Source organism: Phoca vitulina, unplaced genomic scaffold, assembly GCF_004348235.1.
Source record: "Phoca vitulina isolate PV1807 unplaced genomic scaffold, GSC_HSeal_1.0 scaffold49, whole genome shotgun sequence".
Lineage (NCBI taxonomy): Eukaryota > Metazoa > Chordata > Mammalia > Carnivora > Phocidae > Phoca > Phoca vitulina.
Genome location: NW_022589752.1, coordinates 1,826,120 through 1,846,610, shown reverse-complemented (window position 1 = coordinate 1,846,610; position 20,491 = coordinate 1,826,120). Strand labels below are relative to the sequence as shown.

At 36.1% G+C, this 20,491-nt stretch overlaps 1 protein-coding gene across 17 annotated transcripts in view; it reads left to right on the top strand.

Annotated features, from left to right (window-relative positions):
- SOX5 (SRY-box transcription factor 5) overlaps nt 1–19,660 on the top strand; it is a 1,002,891-nt gene extending 983,231 nt beyond the window's left edge. For all 17 annotated transcript variants that reach the window (XM_032432676.1, XM_032432674.1, XM_032432680.1 and 14 more), the window contains 4 exons: nt 7,931–8,039; nt 10,861–11,034; nt 17,062–17,278; nt 18,903–19,660. In XM_032432676.1, the coding sequence (XP_032288567.1) occupies nt 7,931–8,039; nt 10,861–11,034; nt 17,062–17,278; nt 18,903–19,206 (804 nt within the window). In that variant the 3' untranslated portion in view covers nt 19,207–19,660. The remainder of the gene's footprint in view (nt 1–7,930; nt 8,040–10,860; nt 11,035–17,061; nt 17,279–18,902) is intronic.
- Nucleotides 19,661–20,491: the final 831 nt, after the last annotated feature.

Here is a 20,491-nt window from a genome sequence, read left to right as displayed (position 1 = left end):
GACTCTTTAAAACAGTCCAATTATATTTATTTAACTGAGGTGACTGCTGGCTACTGAGGCTACATTCATAAGAAAGCTAACAGTTTTATAGCTTTTATTCCATGAAAAGGAAAAATTAAAGAGAAAAATTCTATACATTTCTGCAGCTCAATAACTGGGTTACCCATTGTTTATAGAACAATTATCATCAGACGATGTTCAAGTTTTGTGTTTACATCTATGTAGCCCTCCCACCTACCGGACATCCTGCCTTGGTGGTGAATTCTATTGTTTTTCTTTGTTGGCCTCCTGTTTTTCTCACGTTAACCCTTTTGATTTAACTCAGTGCACACAGTATCTCTATCTGCCCTGCTTTGAAATATAGCAAGGTCTTTTTTTAGACTTTGGTTGAATGCTGACCACATACACAAACATTTGAAAACTCAGGTCTTAGTTTTTTCTTCCCCTGCCTTCCCGTTTCCACATGTACACAGCATAAGCAAAGGCCAGTGTTTTGCCTTGACGGTGTTCATGTGTGCCTTCTTTGTGACTGATTTGTTTTCTACAGATTCCTTTGAGTGGCTTTTTTGTGCATGAATCTCCCAGGCCTCAGTGACTTCTTCCTGTCCCTGGCAGTGGTTTTCTGTTTTAAGGACTAAATTAGTACTGTTGAATTTGAGCATATAACTGTGTCTTTCACAAAGTACCTGAATCTGTGAATCTGATTGTTTCCGTGAATTTGGCAGTCTCTTCACAAAATATATCTCAATAACCCTATGTTTTTTCTTCATAATTTGAAATCTCTCCCTTGACTTCAAGAAAATGATGGCAGAATTCTCAATTATAAGTGGAGGGCCCTTAAGGTTTGAAACTTAAAAACTTTTGAGAAAACTGTCATTTATGATAGAGAAAATATGTATAGTTTTATATATTGGTCACAATTTTTTAGTTTTGTTTTAGGGAGTGTCCAGTAAAGTAGGACATAGAATTGCAGGTTTGAAAGACAATGAAAAGGGCCTTGAATTTCCTCTTCAGTATTTTTAATATGTCCGACATAGGTAGTCCTATGTCTAATACTCAAAAATTTCCAGAAAGGGGAAATTTTTTACATCTTGAGGCAGCTCATTTAATGGACAGACACCTCTGACTATTAGACAATTCTTTGTGGTTCATTATATTTCACCTGATAACTTAAAGCCATCGGTCAGTGTTGTATCTCTTGACTGTATATAGCCAAATTCTATCGCCTTTTCACAAATAAGAGGGCTCGATTATTTTTTGTTTAAATAAGTTAATTCTTAAGATATTTAAAGACAGGTATTTTGTACCTGCTTTTCCCATCCCATTCAACTTTCTTTTTCAGGGCCCAATGCAACTTCTCCATCATGACAATAAGGATATTGATAGGAACATAATCCAAAGCTGAGTTAAGCCCAAAACATTATGACCATTGAGCATCCCTGGTCTGCATTCCAGTTCCTGTAGAAAAATAAACTAAGGTCATTATAATATTGTTTTTGTTAATGAATCCATACTGGCTTTTTGTTGTCACTACATCCTCTATTACGTGCTCTTAGCCAAAGTTTGTAACCATCAGCTCTGTCTTTTCTGGAACATACATTAAGTGCTCAGATCATTGTTCCTCAAATTTCTCTCTTCTTTCATAAGTCAGAATTAATTGTCATTAACTTTCTAATATTTCTCCTACTTTAAATCAGTTCTTTAAAAATCATAGGAATTCATCAGTTTTATCTACAAGGCATGCTACTATCTTGGATAATTATTCATCTGGATTAAGACTTGAATTCATAGAAACTGTGTTTCCTTCAAAACCATTCCGTCTATCTTCAACTTTACAATACTTTTTAAGAAAACTTGATCTGCCAGTACATTTCAATTTGACCAGATTGCCTGATGAAACTAAGTTTCTAAGAAATTTAGATGAAATTATACTTCAGGAAACATCTCATGAAGGTGGCTACCAAATTTCATGAAAGGAAATTAGACTGTGAACAAAATTATGTGTTCTAATTCATGATTTTCTCCACTAGGAGAATCTCTGGATATTGAAAAAGAAAACATCAAGATTAAATAAGGATGATTTTGTAGATGAGTAGACCAGAGGCCATTTATGGACCTTTCCAACTCCTTAGTTTCCATATCTTTATGACTGATCCTCTGATGGAAATATTCCTAAAGGATACCAGATTTCAGGGTACTAATGTGTCTGGAAATATCCCACTGGATACATTCACATTTGACCAGAGTAAAATTAGTGAATTATTTCTTCAACTTACGTTTTTGTTAGTCTTGGAGGGAAGTGTGTGTGTGTGCCTGTGTGTGAGCGGAGAGAGAATGTATTTGTATATATTTTATATACAATTTACAAGAAAGCCTTTTCTCCCATTTGTGCTGTTAGATTATGTGGGTGGATGGTTATTTTTTAGAAAATGGCGTTCTCAATAAGCAAGGGTGGAACCGAGAGGTTGAGGGGGTGGACATATGCATTATTTCTTTGTATTTTACTTAAGCTGATGAGAAAAATCTCCAAATGATAAATCATTATGACATTATAAATAATCTTTCATCTTCTTTGGTGGTCTGTGAGGTTCACATAATTGGAGGGTTAAAAACCTTTTTTGTTTCATTCTTCCTCCCATGTCATTAGTATAGAAGTAGACCATAAAAAAAAAAAAGTGCAGCCAGAAGGGGTTTAACTGTTACTGAGTCAACATTTGACAGTCACACTCTATTCTGTCATTTCATGCATGTGCTTTTTATGAGTTTTATAGCTTTGTGAGCTTTATTTCAGGGATGTCCATTATGATAGCTGATCCACAGCCCATCTCTCTTTGTGTATGTGTGTCTGCTGGGGAGCAAAGCTCATCACTTATACGAATCCCAATTTCAAGGAGTAACAGAGGAACCATTTAGTCATGCATTGTTTAATTTAGGATTAGGTAACTAAGGAAATATCTACCTCCTCTAAAACAGAGTTTTTGTGTGGTTTTTGTTTTGTTTTGTTTTTGACTGTTCTATGGAATAAAACAGGATATTCGTTTGAGCCTCTATAAACAGTGAATTTTTAGTTATTTTCTGTATAAATTGAAGTAATGGAATAGGAGAAGTTTTCAATTTGTTCATCATGTCTGAACATCAAATAGAAAATAAAAAAGATTAAATACATTATTTTAGATGATAGACAAGAGAAATGAAAAAAATCTCAACAATTTTTAGAGTTGTTAGCAAAATTCTCCTTTTGAATGCATATTTGTCCACTACTTTAGCCATAGAAAATAAAAGGTCATAACCATGGCAAGTTACTTAATACTGCTATTGAACTAACTATTCCTGTAATTCATATATGTTAGGAAGAATCTTTATTTTTTCAATTTCCTTCATTGACTTCTTTCCCTAGTATTAAAAGCACAGATATTTTAATTTTTTAAGCTGATGAGAATCTATCATTATATTTAAACCCCATTTTACAAATTAGGATTCTGGGACTCAGAGAGGAGAATTGATTTGTCTAAAGTAACATAGCTAATATACACAGCAGAGTTTGGTTAAGAAGAAATGTTTTGGATCCCCAAACCCATTATTTTCTATATGGGTCATTTTCTATATTTTCAAATATGTCCTCTTCCCATTAATCCCTATGGTCTTTTGCCATTCAGAATGTACAGATCTTTACTGACTACTTCTAATCAACTCATTGCTTACATCTCTAGATATTTCTTGGCTTTCCTTGTTGATTCCCACCATTGCCAGGTGTCATGCACAAACAATACATGTGTTGTTTTCTACTAAGCAAGTCAATTGAATGAGCCCCAGAGCCCAAGACCAGCTGCTAAATTGACTAAGTGAATATTAGCACGGTAATAATACTTCTTTAAATGCTGGGTTTAGAATCATTTATTTGATCCAAAAAAAACTATATGATCTAAAACTTTATTTTCTTCTGTAGATGAGATACAATTCATTTGGATCCTTGCTCAAGTCAACATAGGATCAGAAGATTTTTCAAGTAAAAATAGACTTTACCTAATGTTGCCCCTTGATCTCAGTAAACCTACAGTATTGTATAAGATTTGATTAGCCAGGTAGGAATCATCTTTCCAAAGGAAATCTTATTGTTATCCAATTGCTAATTTGTATTCAAGAGAGAAAGCATACAGGTCATCTTGTTTGATCCTTATTTATAAATTCTCAAGACTCTTTCATTTTGACTACTTTGTAGTAATTAATATGCTTGTACCCTCTACTCTGAGATTACTTAGAGCATTTCAGAATGTTAGCAAGTATTTCTTTAAATGTGTTTATTTTTCTTTAATTTTTGCTTTATTTCTGATAGAAAAAAAGGTAGATAAGAGAAAACCAGTGAATCTTGTCAGTTTCAGACCAACATTTCAATAGTACTGAAGGGCAGTAAAGTAAAAGTGCTGTACTGGATTTTTATTCAAGAACACTGATCTTAAAGTGGGGGCATGAGGTGTTCTTTTTCTGTACAAATTCTTGACTAATGTGTTTTTTATTAAAGCCAGATGGGACTAAGAGTCTAAACTTTGGTAAAAATTATCGCTTGTGCCCATCAGCATTTTTTTCTGCTTCCCCAAACTCAATTTCTTGTTTCCCATTTTCAGCATCTTCCCATTTACCCCCTTTCTACCTGATATCAAACTGCACTTATTTTATTTCAGCTACCTCTGTTAATTAGTTAATTAAGAGAGGGGAAGTGTGGGGGGAGGGGTAGAGAAAGAGGGAGAGAGACAATCTCAAGCAGGCTCCACACCCAGCGTAGAGCCCTATGCAGGGCTCGATCTCACAACCCTGAGATCATGACCTTAGCCAAGATCAAGAGTCAGACACTTAATCCACTGAACCACCCAGGCAACCTCAGCTGCCTCTATTTAGAAAAGATTAATTTAATTATAGGAACTTTGGGAATCAAAATATTACCTTATTGAGCTATGTTGGCATGTTTGAAAAGAGGCTTTTAGAAAGGGAAAGATTTAATCCAAGGAACAGAATCTTAAATGGTTGAATTTTAGACATGGTAGTGCATAGATGGACTTTCTGGGGACGGGGACAGCCAGGGATGCTGGAATTGGAAGGAGTAGGATCAGAGGGATCTTCTCAAGGTACCAGCATTTGTGCTTTATAACATATGGCTGATTCTTTCTCCTCCTATATACCTATAGATTGAATTTAAACTTTTGAGAACTATTCTTAAATTCAACTCATTCTTCTGATGTTTCAGTATATTATCTGGACAACTATCCACATAAAGATTTATATATACTCCCTACATAAGAACTAAATATATGGGACACCTGGATGGATCCTGGGTGGCTCAGTCGGTTAAGCATCTGCTTTCAGCTCAGGTCATGATTCGGTGTCCTGGGATCAAGCCCCACATCGGGTTCCCTGCTCAGTGGGAGACTGCTTCTCTCTCTGCGCCTCCCCCTGCTCGTGTTCTCTCCATCTCTCTCTCTCTCTGAGATAAATAAGTAGAATCTTAAAATTTAAAAAAAGTACTAAAAATAAACTTTTATTTACTATAGGATCAATTTTCATATGAAATTCTATGGTAATTATTTGCCATGGAACCATTGTGTTTTAATATACCATATATTTACTATAGAACCACTTAGGTTTTAGTATAGCCCCCTTACCTCAATTCTTTTAAGTCGTCTGAATTTATTGCAAGGGTTTTTAAAATGTGCCAATGTTACCATTTTGATTTACATGCTGTTGTAAGGTGTTTTAATTAAAGGCACACCACACATTCTCTAATTCCTCCAGTCACATCTCATTTCCCTGTTCACATGTCTGAGAATCAGCTATGCAAAAAGTCACAAAAACAGTGCAGCTCACCCTGTTGACTTCCACTATCTCGCATGGACATGTTCTTGGGAAGTATTACACATTCCATTTTGGGTAACTAATTAAATAATTTTATTATGTTGTATACTTTAGGGGTAGATGATTAGAGTTCACTCACTGTAAAAACTGATGGTTAGTTTCCTGCCCATCATTTGCTAATTTTAGCTCTTGGTAAGATGGCACAAGATTCATACAGCTGAACTCAGAGCCTTAGAAGTCATTCAACATTTCGTCCTTTTTCTACTCCAATTGCCTTCATTTTGCTTCTTCGTCTTAAAAGACTTTGCTTCAGAATGGAAAACTCTTTCTAAAACATGTAGCATTTATTGCCTTATCCACCATTAAATCAAAACCTGAGAGGCAATCCATGCCTAGTACATTCCCCAAAGATAGTACAGTAAAGTCTTCATTGACTGGAGATGATCAAATCATGTTGATGGAATATGTGTGTGTGTGTGTGTGTGTGTGTGTGTGTGTGTGTGTGTGTGTTTAATGTAACTGTCTTCTATTTTAACAGCTACATTTACTATCAAGAGAGTCTGTTAAGCTGGTGTCCTTGGTGCTCCTGTTCTTAGCTGAATATATACAACAGACTCTCAGCAAAAGAAATCCAGAGCATATAAAGCAGCAGAAAATACCAATTTCACACAAACTAATTGGATCATTTTCTACATTTTTAAATATATAATTTATTTCAACTTAGTACTATATTATCCTATAGAACTCGAGTTGTTATCAACTATTTTGTTTCCAATTTCCCTGCTATGTTTTATACTAATGGACAATTAAATATTTTTTCTACTAAATCATGTAGAGAATTTGATGAATAGGAGTTCCAAGGCCACTAAATTTAGAGAATTTTTTATCTAGTATGTACAATTGTAATACTGTCAGAGATTTTGTAGAGATAAAGCATATACTATATTAAGAATATCAATACCCTAATGGTTCTTGGTGGGAACATTAGTTGGACCCCTTTACGTATAATACAATTATTTTAAGTAGTTAATTATTTTCTGTGAACGTTTTATTATGTCAATAGTTATCCCACAGTATATGTGGTTCATTTGTACAGTTCATGATGGTGTTCCTCAGAAAATGAGGTAAATAATTATAAAGAAACCTGAGCAAATTTTATGAAATCCGATAGATGCTTTTCTTAAAACTGTTTTGGAACCAAGTCATCCTCAGAGCAGTGATGGAAAGTGCTAGAAAAAGTTGTAAACCTTCCATTGTATGCTTTTTCTTTTCATAAAATCACCCAATTACTTAATTGGAAGTAGTTTAATATCTCATGTGATTTAGATTGAGCGTTACATATTTTCCTTGAAAATAATTGTTTGTAATGCCACGTTCTCCATGAATTCAGATCATGCACTGCATGCTTTTAAATGACTTGATGTCTTTGCAGATCTAATTTTGGTGTATTTGTATCTCAAATAATTCGCCAACTCAATATTTTGGCTTAGCAATCCAAATCAAATTGTGGTCCAAGTAGCAGGCACTCACATCGAATGTACAGAGACTTGACAAGCAATTAGCAATGAATATTTAAACGTCTTCATTACCCTTGCATGAGGAATGCAGATGGCATTTAGGGAGATGGCAACCAGAGGGCACTACTGTGAATTATGTTTCTATCAGTTGGTCACCTGACTATTGGAAGACTTTCTCTGGGCCCCATGCCACTCCTATACTTCTACTGTCTGGCTAAAAATAAAGGCATTCCAAATGTTGTAAAACAGGTTGCTTTTATGAAATTTCTCTGCACATTTTATGATTTGGGAAGATTGTCTCCAAGGATCCCTGCATATACCCCTGAGGCATACCAAACCCAAATGCCAAGACTGTATAGGGGATTCTAACAATCAGAGTTCCTTCAAAAACCCTGCTGATCATTTGCTGATCAATTACCTCAGCATAATGTGCTGAATGTGCAAAGGTGAATAAATCAACGTTCTGTCCCTCCCAGAAGCTAATGTATTATATATGGCCCAAGAAAAAAATGTCTTTGAATAATTATAATTTCCAGATTGAGCTCTCATTATAAATTTCTTTTTTTAAGGAAAAAACAACACTGGAGAGTCTGACTCAGCAACTGGCAGTTAAACAGAATGAAGAAGGAAAATTTAGCCATGCCATGATGGATTTCAATATGAGTGGAGATTCTGATGGTTTGTGAAAATTGTTCATGTATATTCTGATAGTGTGCAGACGTGTCTATTTAGTGCCAGTTAAAACTACTAAAAAGTCTGTAAGACAGCCACCTTATACCTGGTCATTACAATAAGAGCTCACATGTACTGAGCAGTTCCCATGTGCCGAGCAATCTGCTGAGGTCTTTGCATAAATCATCTCATTAATTTCTAGCACAGCCTGTGAGATAAATACTATTACAAATGAAGTATTTGTAATATTTGGCCCTGAGAATTTTGAATCATTTTTCTCCAAGATAACAGGGCTGTGATTACCAGGGGCAGGTCTTGGATTCAAGATGGCATGATTCTGAAGCAAATACTCCCAGTCACTGCCAGACTTCTCTCTCACTTCCCTATTTCTTGTACCCAAAGCAAACTATTCAGAAACTTGGTCTACAAGGTCATTTTCAAGTTTTCATTTGTCAAACTCTGACCAGAATACAAGGCTAAGCGGACATTTTCAGGAGACGCACATATATATGTGTGTGTGTGCATCTATATTTGCACTTTGGAACCCTTCGCTCTTATACTGTCTACCATTCAGTCAAGTGTCCTCCCTCCCCTTTATAACCCAACTAGAACACCAGCTGCATAACCTCATGCTTTCTTCGCGTGCCTCAAGACTTCTGTTGTCTGTATCATCTCTGAACATTCTAAACATCCCCAATGACAACTAATTAAATTGACACTAATTTTAATAGCACAGCAAAGAGAGAAAAAGAAGAAAGTGCTATTCCTCTTACCTTAAGCTGCAGCTGGGAACCTCCCTCCTGTGTCAAGTGCCGTATATGCATTTTGAGAGCACTGTCCTCAAATTTGTTACTATGGGAGAGAAAGTCCCCTGCATATAGAAAAGACTGCACCAGAGCAAACCATTAGAAAGCATACTTTAGGACCGAGGAGATGGCCTTAAGTTCCCCAAAATACATAGTTGTCTACTCTGTGCCTTGGGCCAGTTCTACTTTTAGGTGCAGTTCTACACTAGCCAAGAGACTAGCCAAACTTGAGCATGTAGCCAGATAATTTTATCGGAACTGAATTTTATTCAGTTGGATATCCAACCAAAGTCAGTGTTTTCCTGGCCTTTGGGATCCAAACGTTTCCTTCTCTTTTCTACATCACTTGGCTAAGATAAACGTGGTCTAAGTACATATAAAGAGCTTGTTTAGCTTTGATGAAGTTGCATAGTGTTCATTTTATTGCTTATGTTGCTGTAAGGTGTAAGAACAAGAAAAAGCAGATGTACAAATGATCATTTGCTGGTTACAAACCCATTTCAGAAAGATGTTGCCATATATTAGCACTCATTTTTGTCAATAAAAAGACAATTACTGGTAATAACACATTTCATAAATTTTAAGTTGTATTAGCATGATAAAATATACCCATAGTAATCAGCATTAAAACATCAAAACTTTGTTGCTGTTATTTGTTAAATTCAGTCATGCTTGTATGCAAAACATTTTCCAATCTTCATCAGACCAAAGAGCATACTATGAGTGAGAAATAATGAGAAACTCCACCACCAGATATGCTGTATTTCTGTTTGCTGCTCTAGAAGTCTTCAAGTCTGGGTAATTTTGGTTGATTTCTGTTTCTTCTAATTGAGAAAAGAGAGGAAGAGGTGTCTGAGGGAAGAAAAAAAAAAAAAAGCAATGCTTGAATTAAAGATACAAGTTCTAGAAATGCCCAAATTATTTAAAAATTTTATATGCTACCAAAATACATCTCTTCCATATTTTCTAATGATAACCCTGGAAAACTTGGTATCACAGTTCTGTGCTTCCTTCTGCTTCTCCTGATTTTCTTTGCCTAACTCGAGTATCTCTGGAAGCTGTTTAATCTGGTGAAAGTATTCTACAAAGTCACATGAAGCCTAGAGGAGGGAGGGCAGCTCCCAAGGGTTCTCCTGTGGCTCTTGGTTATGTTTTATCACCTTGAGTCTTGCTGATTGGAAAGGAACTTTCAGTGGGTCTCTTTGGGTAACTTTAGACATGAGGGAGAAAATCCAGGGGAATGAATATATTATTTGTTTCACCTTAAATATGTGGCTGTGGACTTTTAAAGAAACCATAGTAGTGTAACTGTTCATTTTTTTTTTCCCCTACCATTTTCAGAGATCTTCTAGAGAGCAGGCTATCATTAATGCATCAGTGTATTTCATGTATTTATTAGCACAAAATTGCAAAGAAAAGCCAAACACATTATGGAAGAATTTCTATATTGTATTTTAACCTCAAATTTTTATTTAGCCACATTTTTATTTATATTACCTCAGAGAGAGGAAAAGGGAATGGCTACTGAGTATTCTGACCGTCTTTAGGTAACAGAGACACATCTTCACCTGTGGTCATCCATCGTGCCAAACAGATCAGTGTTTCACAATTTTGTGAGCTTCTCCACCTGTTTAATATTTCCATGGTACCAGCATGCCTATTGGTATGCCCCAGCTATTCTCTTTCCAATTTGCATCAAAGATTACATATTCAAATTTCTTTTGTCCTCTTGAAAGAAAATGGTGAAACAGTCTATAGTCCATCGATAAAAAGGAAAAAATATATTAGAAATGGATTAAAAATACAGATACGATAATTGCCACCACAGAGCTTATCACAAAAACTTCATGAACAAGCATCTGTCTCAAGAACTGGAAGTACTATTATCAGATGTACTTTTTATATTCATATTTCAATAGACTAGAATAGATATTTCACTAGACAAATACTCAATAGCAATACAAAGAAGAGAATTACCAAAGGTCTTAACACTCACACGAAGCAATGTTCCCTATTTTTAGGAAGTGCTGGAGTCTCAGAATCAAGAATTTATAGAGAATCCAGAGGGCGTGGTAGCAATGAACCCCACATAAAACGTCCAATGAATGCCTTCATGGTGTGGGCTAAAGACGAACGAAGGAAAATCCTTCAAGCGTTTCCCGACATGCACAACTCCAACATCAGCAAGATATTGGGTAAGAAATGTATTAATGATTATGTGATGCATGGAATAAATTTACAGCTCTGTTTTCTGCAGTTGGTGAAAGGTACTGGCTTTAGAGGCCAGGCAGTTCATGTGATCTGCTTATCTAAAAAATAAGCACCATTAATTGAGGCTTTTCTTCTGATGACGAAGCATTTCATGTTTGTTGAGAAATGTGCCCAGTTTCTACAGCTTATTTAGTTGTGTGTCTCCATACTAATTGTTGTAATATTTTCTCTTCTTTAAGATCTAGAAATATTTTGTACCAAGACTAAGAAAAAAGTTCTTTTCCTATGAGCTACTTGGTAATGGGATTGACCTTTGAACTATAGAATTCTTCACGTGGTAGGGATGGAGGTAGAGGTGATGTTTGTTCTGGTACTGTAACTGAAAATTAGATTGTCGGGACCCAAGAAGATGGACCGTGTGGGGCAATTTTTGATTTATACTTTTAGGAGCCTTAAGCAGATTTTCAGCATCTTTTTATTTATATTTTATGTTTTAGAATTACTGTTCTTTTTTTATTAACATATAGTGTATTATTTGTTTCAGGGGTCCAGGTCTGTGATTCATCAGTCTTACACAATTCACAGTGCTCACCACAACACATACCCTCCCCAATTTCAGCATCTTTTAAAAAGGGACTTTTCCTGTCATTTCAGCTTTCAGCTTAACAGATAAAGTACATATTTTCCTTATGTACATAGACACTGACGCACACAGAAGAGATCGTGAGAGGTAAAGGTAGTGATTATAAAGAGACCTACTATATATATGCCAGTTTAAGTCCCAGAAAAAGGAAGGGAAGATTCCATTTCTGTTGTGCTGTTCACTTGACATCATCATCATCTTCTTCATCTTCAGATAGTGTGATGGCCAGCTACCAGATAACCTAAGCAAATTTTGATTATTTATTCTCTGACCTAAACAGCAAAAGAGAATAGGAGCACCTAACTCTGAATTTGGGCTTCAACAAATAAGTAACATTTCTCTAAGTTATTAAAGCTTTACTAAAATCCATAATGCATTTGGAATTACATGTACCTAATGCAAGTCGGTGTTCGTTTTGTTCCTTTACATTAAGGAACTGATCATCTAGAAGTAGTTACTAAACATACACGTGTGTTTTTATGCTCCCATATTCTCAAATGCTCATATCTCTGAGTGGAAATATGTGCTACCCAGTCCACAGCATGCATTTGTAATGAGACCAAAACAAACAAAACAAAAACCATTAGCCACTTGAACTTAGGTCTCAGTTTTCATCTAAAATGATTTTGAGACCTTTAAATGAATGTTATCTCAAAAGATAAGAGTATGTGAAGCCTAGAAAATGTGAATATTTATGGATAAAGGAAATGCACATTTTTTACATCTCTACCATCTCTGATCTATTTTTCCTTTTTATGACCATATTTTAACTTCCATATGAAATTTCCCATTTTTTTAAAATATCATACCTGTTCCATTTGGGAAAAACTCTAGGAAAGAATAAAATACTTTATGTAAGCATATTCCATATCTTAATGTATCAGTTATCACAAAATTAGAAATCCCAAAATGTCAAAATGAAAAAACAAACTGAATACTAAGATTGTTTAAACTGTCCTTATATCATTCAATTCCTGTGTCTGAATACTGGAAAAGTGATAGTCACTGATTAAAACTTTATCCTAAGTATAAGGGAAATACCAGTTTTGATGATGTGAAGTACTTTAGGAAATGCGGCAAAAGATTTTATGGGAAAGATGTGACTAGCTACAAGCATTTCTTCCTGGTTTGAAGGAAAGAATATTAGAATGACCATATGATTATATCATAATGGGCTACATGAAAAAGAGTGTTGCCTAATTTTAGACTTTTCAATAGAATTGTGCTCATTAAAGATATAGCAGGGAAAAAAAACCACTGAGGTGTTTGGGACCTCAATATTTGGTCATAGCTTCAAACAAATAAGTGATCTTCAAATATCCACAAGATCATTCTAACCGGCCCATTTCATATAAGAGTACAAAGAAAGCTTGATGTTTTCCTCTTTACTGATTGTTTTGGATAACAGCCTCCGACAGCATGCCGCTAATTCATTCTGCTTAAAACAGGCGCTTGAGCTGGGTTGACATTTTACGTAGTCTCTGGGGATCCTAGTTGACATTTTAAAGGGCTTCTAAGCATTTTATAATACCCTAAAATCTGGTTTTAATAAGCCATTCTGCTGAAATTGTTAACATAAGGAATCACCTTTTACTGTTTGGCGCTAGATCAGGGGATGGGGGACATCTTTTTCTGATTAGATATACAGTAGTTGGAGTAAAATGTGCAAATTCATTACAGATCCCATGGAGATGACAATGCTGCTCAGCTCAAACTCTTCATTTTTATTGTATTGCCAGATTTAGAAAGGAAAAGAGTGCTCTCAAGACTTTTTTTTTTTTTCTTCTTATTTTGAACATCAGATTTTTCGAATGAATCTTCCTCTTTGTCATCAGGGGGAATACCCAGATGTCCTCTCCGTTTTCCATTGTAAAAGGCCAGTCTTTTGAAAAATGCAGGGAACTTACTCCCTGTACGGGGTCCAGGGTAAGCAGTCGGCCCCACCCAGATCTCCTTTGGAGAGAACTAAAGCGCTCATCTAGTGTGTCTCAGGGTTCACATCGTAGCTACATACAGTGGATGCTGTACCTGCAAAACCATTAAAACCGAAACCAAACTTGTCATTTGGTTAACCCTATTCAAAAGTTATTGAAAAATGGGCGCCTGGGTGGCTCAGTTGGTTGAACGACTGCCTTCGGCTCAGGTCATGGTCCTGGAGTCCCTGGATCGAGTCCCGCATCGGGTTCTCTGCTCGGCAGGGAGTCTGCTTCTCCCTCTGACCCTCCTCCTCTCATGCTCTCTCTCTCTCTCATTCTCTCTCTCAGATAAAAAAATAAAATTTTTAAAAAAAAAAAAAAAAAAAAGTTATTGAAAAATGAAAACTGCATTTACCACCAAACCGAAACACTCTTTGTCTCCACTGTCATAAAATGGAATAGTTAGCCATTTTGCCAGCTACAGACAATGCTTAGGCTACCTTAATTCTTCATTTTAAAAAGACATCACTAGGATATGGCCATCTTTTAAAATGTAATTTAGGATTCAGGGATATTTCCAGAGAAATTATATTAGCAAATGTCTAAATATTCTGTGATTCCAGTACATGCCAGATTTAGAAGCCAACTTGTCTGAGAATTTATACATCTTTTATTTTATATATATATATCTTTATTATCTTTACATAAATATATATCTTTTATTTATTATATATATGTGTATATATGTGTGTGTGTGTGTATATATATATATATATATATATATATATATATCCCTTTTTCCTCTGCATTTCAGCCAGATGGACTTTCTTTAAGTTCCTCTAATCCCCCTTCCCACTTGACCATTCTGTTCTTCCTCCATAGAAAGCTCTCCCTTTCTGATTCTTATAGGAGTCATTTCCACAGCAAAGCCTTCCCGACCTACAAAAGATTGATCCCAACTCCTTAGCTTCCTGTACATTCCACAATTGTAATTAAAATAATAAATTTTTTAATTAGCGGCTTAATGTATTTCTTTTCCACTGGAATATGGCCCTCAAGAAGATAAGGAACATAATGATTTACCACTGCATATCCAGTAATTAATACAGCATGATGCACACAGTAGGAAATCTAAAAAGAGTCATCACATTCTGAGGCAGGTTACTATGAGGCATAAACATTCCTTTTCCTTAGAGAAATGTATTCTTTTTGAGCTTATAGAACATTTAGACTTAGAGAAGAACCCTTAGCAATTCCTATTCTAATTGAGAATGCTAATTTCTTTGTTCTATCTAGTGATAAAGATAGGGAATTTTAATGTATTTCTTTAATTCTTAAGTAAATTATTTCTGGTAAGCTCACTTTTGCACTCCCGGATCTGAGGTTCAAAATCTGTTGTACATACTTGTAAGAAACTTCCCAAAAAGAATTGATCTAGTTCAATAGTATTATAGCTTTATCTGTATTTATATTTGCCCTGAGAATAACAATGTTTTCCAATACCTCTAGAGAATAATGTTGGGCAATATAGAGTTTGAGATTGTACCTACAAATTATTGGACGTGGCTATTTAAACACAAGTTTGAGAAAGGAACAGAAAAACAACCTCTATTATTTGAACTGTAACTTGGATTTCTGTAGTAAATAGAATAAAATCATATTGGCTATCTAGATTGGAAAAATATCTGTTTATAAATTTTTGTAATACCTGCATGGATATACCCACCCAGGCAACATCTGTTCCAATAGGAAAGAATTCTAAGGGAAGAGTATCGTCCCTTTTACTGTATTCCTTTAATACATGTAACAGCCCATATTGAGGAATTGTCAGCATTTGTAGGGAAGAACTGTTCATCGGTAAACTATTTGCATTTGAGATATGGAATTATGGTTGAGTAATGAACCCATTTGAAAGCCTTAAGATCTTGCTTAGATGACTTTGGAAGGCAGGTATAGGCTTCCATACCAGAACGTCTTTGGTAGGGAACTCCCAATTCCAGTTATTTTGGTCTTTGTGCTTTTGGGTAGAGTTGAACTGTTTACTTGCTGATAAACACACTTCATCCACAAATAGATTCTCCTCACATGCTTAATAAAAAGTCATCATTATTACCACTACTTCTCTTACTACTACACATATCCACAGTAATAGAACCATAGCTTTAAATCACATTTATATTGAGAATTAGCATCATTATTTTTTTTGAAAATTTTTTTTATTATTATGTTATGTTAATCACCATACATTACATCATTAGTTCTTGATGTAGTGTTCCATGATTCATTATTTGCATGTAACACCCAGTGCTCCATGCAGAACATAGCATCATTATTTTTAATTAAGCTGCAAACATTTTTGTGTGTGTGTGATCCTAATTGAATCCAAACCAAAATCAAAAGTGAAAAGAAGGGGAAAACCAATTTGGATTACCAATTTGGATTAATATTATTAATGCATACTGTTTCACAAGAAATGACATCTTTATATATTATTGAAAGTGATTTATTAAGAGAAAAATCTTACCCCATACGTACTTATTCTTGTAATTCTGACGTCCACTAGATCATAGATAGCAGGTGGGTTTGGGTATCTAAAATTCGTGTTCAATTACATCCAACCTGAGTTTGAGTCACAGATTTGCAATTTAATAGTTGTGTGATCTTGGGTAAGTTACTTCGTCTATTTGAACTTCAATTTTCTCATCTTTGGAAATAGGTATAAATGTAAAACTACCTTACAGGATTCCAGTGAAAGGTAAAAATGAGACAGCTTATGTAAAGTTTTTAGCATAGGGTCTAGCACACGGTAGTTACCCCGTGCATGTTCATTTATATAATTTTTTGTAATTAAAGTTTTGATGAAATGAATTTTTAAATGCAATCATTCATGAAAGCATACTTAAACATTTTGAGGAAAATTTTATGTAATATATGTTAGAAATTATATGTAATATATGTTAGAAAATTATATGTAATATATGTTAGAAACCTTGTAGTAAGTAATGTGCCCCCCACGTTAAAATACTCAGTAACTAGATAATTAGCCACAGATTGAAAATGTATAATAAGTTTTTGCATAACTTTTCATTTCACAGTTGACATATCGTGGTCTAATGTGGAAACGAAACGTATATTCTTTAAATTATCTGTGAGCTTTTAAATGTATAATATACATGGTTGGCTACATTGTTAATTCCAGCCAGAAAAAAACAAAATAGATCGCCCCACCTTTGTGTCTTCGGGTACACAGTTTCCTTAAGGACACAGCCAGCAACGCCTCTGTCCTTGTGGGATCTCACCTCATGGGTCATAGTTCGCTAATCAAACACATTTTTATGTATTTCTGGGTTTGGGCCAGCATTTTTACTGTAGATTTTCTTGTTCTCAGTGTTATCTTTTTAGGAACCTTCGCAGCTGTGCATATTGGAATCCTAACCTTCTTTTCCTCACAGGATCTCGCTGGAAAGCTATGACGAACCTAGAGAAACAGCCGTATTACGAGGAGCAAGCCCGTCTCAGCAAGCAGCACCTGGAGAAGTACCCCGACTACAAATACAAGCCCCGGCCGAAGCGCACCTGCCTTGTGGATGGCAAAAAGCTGCGCATTGGTGAATACAAGGCAATCATGCGGAACAGGCGGCAGGAAATGCGACAATACTTCAATGTCGGGTATGGACATTTCAGTCACTTTTTCATGGGGAATGCTTCTTGTTATATACTTAATGGGATGTGAGACATATCTGTTTTGCTGCGAGCCAGCATTTTGAAAAAGAACCTGAACTCAGTGTATTTTCAGAGACTAGACTATCCCCCACATGATCCTGAAAAAGAATATCTCCATATGATGTGACTCCAAGGGCCTAGAACATTGGCTCTCCCATGAGCTTTCCTGACAACTGGCTGAAAGTAAATAGTTTTGCAGTTCGTTATTAAAAACTGAGAAGTATTATCGGTTCTTGTCCTTGTTGGTGTTCATTACTTCTAAGGCGTCACATTGACAAGTTCGACACCATCCTTGTTTGAGATCATACATCATAAAAATGATTTCAAAAGAAATACTTGCTTTGGAATATAGAGGGATTTCTGGACGATCAAGGCACATGTGTGGCCTTTGTAGATCCCGCAAAATGGAGATTCTACTTAGGGCACGACAAGGTTGTGAACGGGAAGGCTCACTTCTGGGGAATCAAGAATGTAGCTCCCAGGAGGTTTTACCCTGCTTCCTATGGTGAGCCTGGCTACGGTGTCCTATTACGCTGCCTGCAGCTTCATTGCTTCTGCAGAATTTTCTCAGAAAGCAGAGAAGTAAAGTTGCTCATATCTGGAACAGAAGTTAGTAAGATCCCGAGGGCTGCTTAGAATAGTAAATACTGTTCTGAAAATGGCAAGAGGATACCTTCAAAAAAAAAAAAAAAAAACTTTAAAAGTCTGCCCTATCCTCAGCCCTGGAAAGAGTCTGCCTGCTCTGACCAGTGGCCTGTGATTTACATCCCAGGGCATGAGTCTTCTCAGAGCTGAGCACGAAACCCAGCACTGACGAAATAGTAAATATATGAACGAATGAATGAATGAATGAATGAATGAAAGAAGGCATAAGTGAGCATCATCTATTAATCCCTTCTCACTAAGACCAGCTACATAATTTGTGGAGCTCAGGGCAAAATGAAAATGTGGGGTTCCTGTTAAAGAGTTAAGAATTTCAAGACCGCGGCAGCAGAACTTTAAACCAAACATAGGGTCTTTCTAAGCCCAGGGCCTTGTGCAGATGCAGAGCTGTCCACCCTGCTTCCTATCCCCCCCGCAGCTATGGCAGGGACCAGGTAGGCAAAGTGATACTGTTGAGTTCTGGTGAGTTCTGAGCAATAAGGTTTTATTTTGAGAACTCTAATATTTTAGGGGTTTTTTTTTCCATTAAAATTGTATTATCTTTAGTTTAATTATTTCTAAAACCTCTGGATGTTATAGTGAAGGAGACATGAACTTGGGGTCAAGTTCTTCTGCTTAATCTTTCTGCACCTCAGGGTTTTTTTTCTTCATAAGATAGTAATAAAACAATTATTTTAAGAATCAAATAGGTACCACATGTAAATGCCTTGTAATCTGTCAAGCACTAGACAGAAGTAAGGTATGGACATCACAGGAGGATGCAATTTTTTTAAATGTTGGGCAATAGGATGAGAAACACTATTTTAGAATTGGGCAAGCTGAACAGATTCGTTATACAGTAAAGCCTGCATGTGAGTATCCCTCACCCACGGTCTTTTTTTTGGGGGGGGGGTATTCCTCTCTGCAGGCAACAAGCACAGATCCCCATCGCCACTGCTGGTGTTGTGTACCCTGGAGCCATCGCCATGGCCGGAATGCCCTCCCCTCACCTGCCCTCGGAGCACTCGAGCGTGTCCAGCAGCCCAGAGCCTGGGATGCCCGTTATCCAGAGCACTTACGGCGTGAAAGGAGAGGAGCCACATATCAAAGAAGAGATCCAGGCTGAGGACATCAACGGAGAAATTTATGATGAGTTCGATGAGGAAGAGGATGATCCCGATGTAGATTATGGGAGTGACAGTGAAAACCATATTGCAGGACAAGCCAACTGATAAGGGTCAAAAGATTGTTGTGACCTTAGGACTTAAAGAAGCCCTAGCTGGTTCATCCTTACCAGTGGCCAAGCACATTAACTTTCTCATACACTGACTGTTACTTTAACTGTTAGTCTTAAATAGTTGGGACATCAGCTGACTAATAGACCTCAGCCTCAAAAGGCTTGGAAAGGAAAAAAAAAATACAAGCAAACAACAATATCAACAACAAGAGATTGAAATAAGCTATGGGTAAAATAATGCCAGTAATTCAGCTGCTACATCCAAGCACTGAAGTCTTACCCGTCAACTTTTTTTTTTTTAATAAACTTTATGGCTGTTTGTTCTACAATGTTCTAGAAATTCTCACTCAGGTACACAGTGCCAACAAGTGGCTTGTGAATGTGTTTTGTTGTTTTGTGCTACAATTTTTAAAAAGAAATAAGTTTTGTTTTGTTTTTTGGGGTTTCTGGGTTTTTTCCTTTTCTTTTTCTTTCCTTTTTTTTTTTTTTTTTTTTTTGTAATGCACCTGACAGAAAAAAAGAAAGATGAATTTCTCTTTACTTCTCTCCACCTTCTCCATCTCTATACTTTAAAGATGGAAGTCTGTGCATGGGGGGGAAGAGGGAAAAAGAGCCTGTTTTTAACTTCCTTGCTATCCACCACAAAATAAGCAATTATTTTCTTTAGAGGACTTTCTTTATCTGTTGCACACCACACTACATCTTTGAGCAAGTGCCAAATTTGTACTGAAGTGTTGACCCAGTTCCTTTTTTTTTTTTTTTTTCCTTTCCTTTTTCCTGTTCCTTCTTAAGTTAGGACAGTGTTATATCTTAGACAATCCCTTGAAAAACCTGAAATACCAGCAGCTGGTGAGATTTGACTTTTTTTTTTTAATGGAAACTGTAGGTGCTGTTCTCAGGTGAAAAGAGAGAGAGAGAGAGAGAGACATAAGAAATTTAGAGAAAAATATTTTCTGATCTTGGATTTTTGTGTGTATGTATGTGTGTGATTATGGTACTAATAGGAATAACATTGAACCATTGTGAGTTAAACCCACATCTGGGGATGAAATCCCACATCCTCCTAAGTGACTGGTCTGGAAGCAACCTTGACCTTGACTTTGCACTTCAAATGACAACCAAGATAGGGCTCAGAAATTCTATTTTTAAATTTCTAATACGATTATTATTGGATGGATCAGGCGGCCCTGTGTAATCGAGGTGTGCATGTATAACATGGAAGCTACTAGCAAACTGTTCCCAGATGTCCCTTCTTCCTGGTCAGTTGGTTCCACTAATGT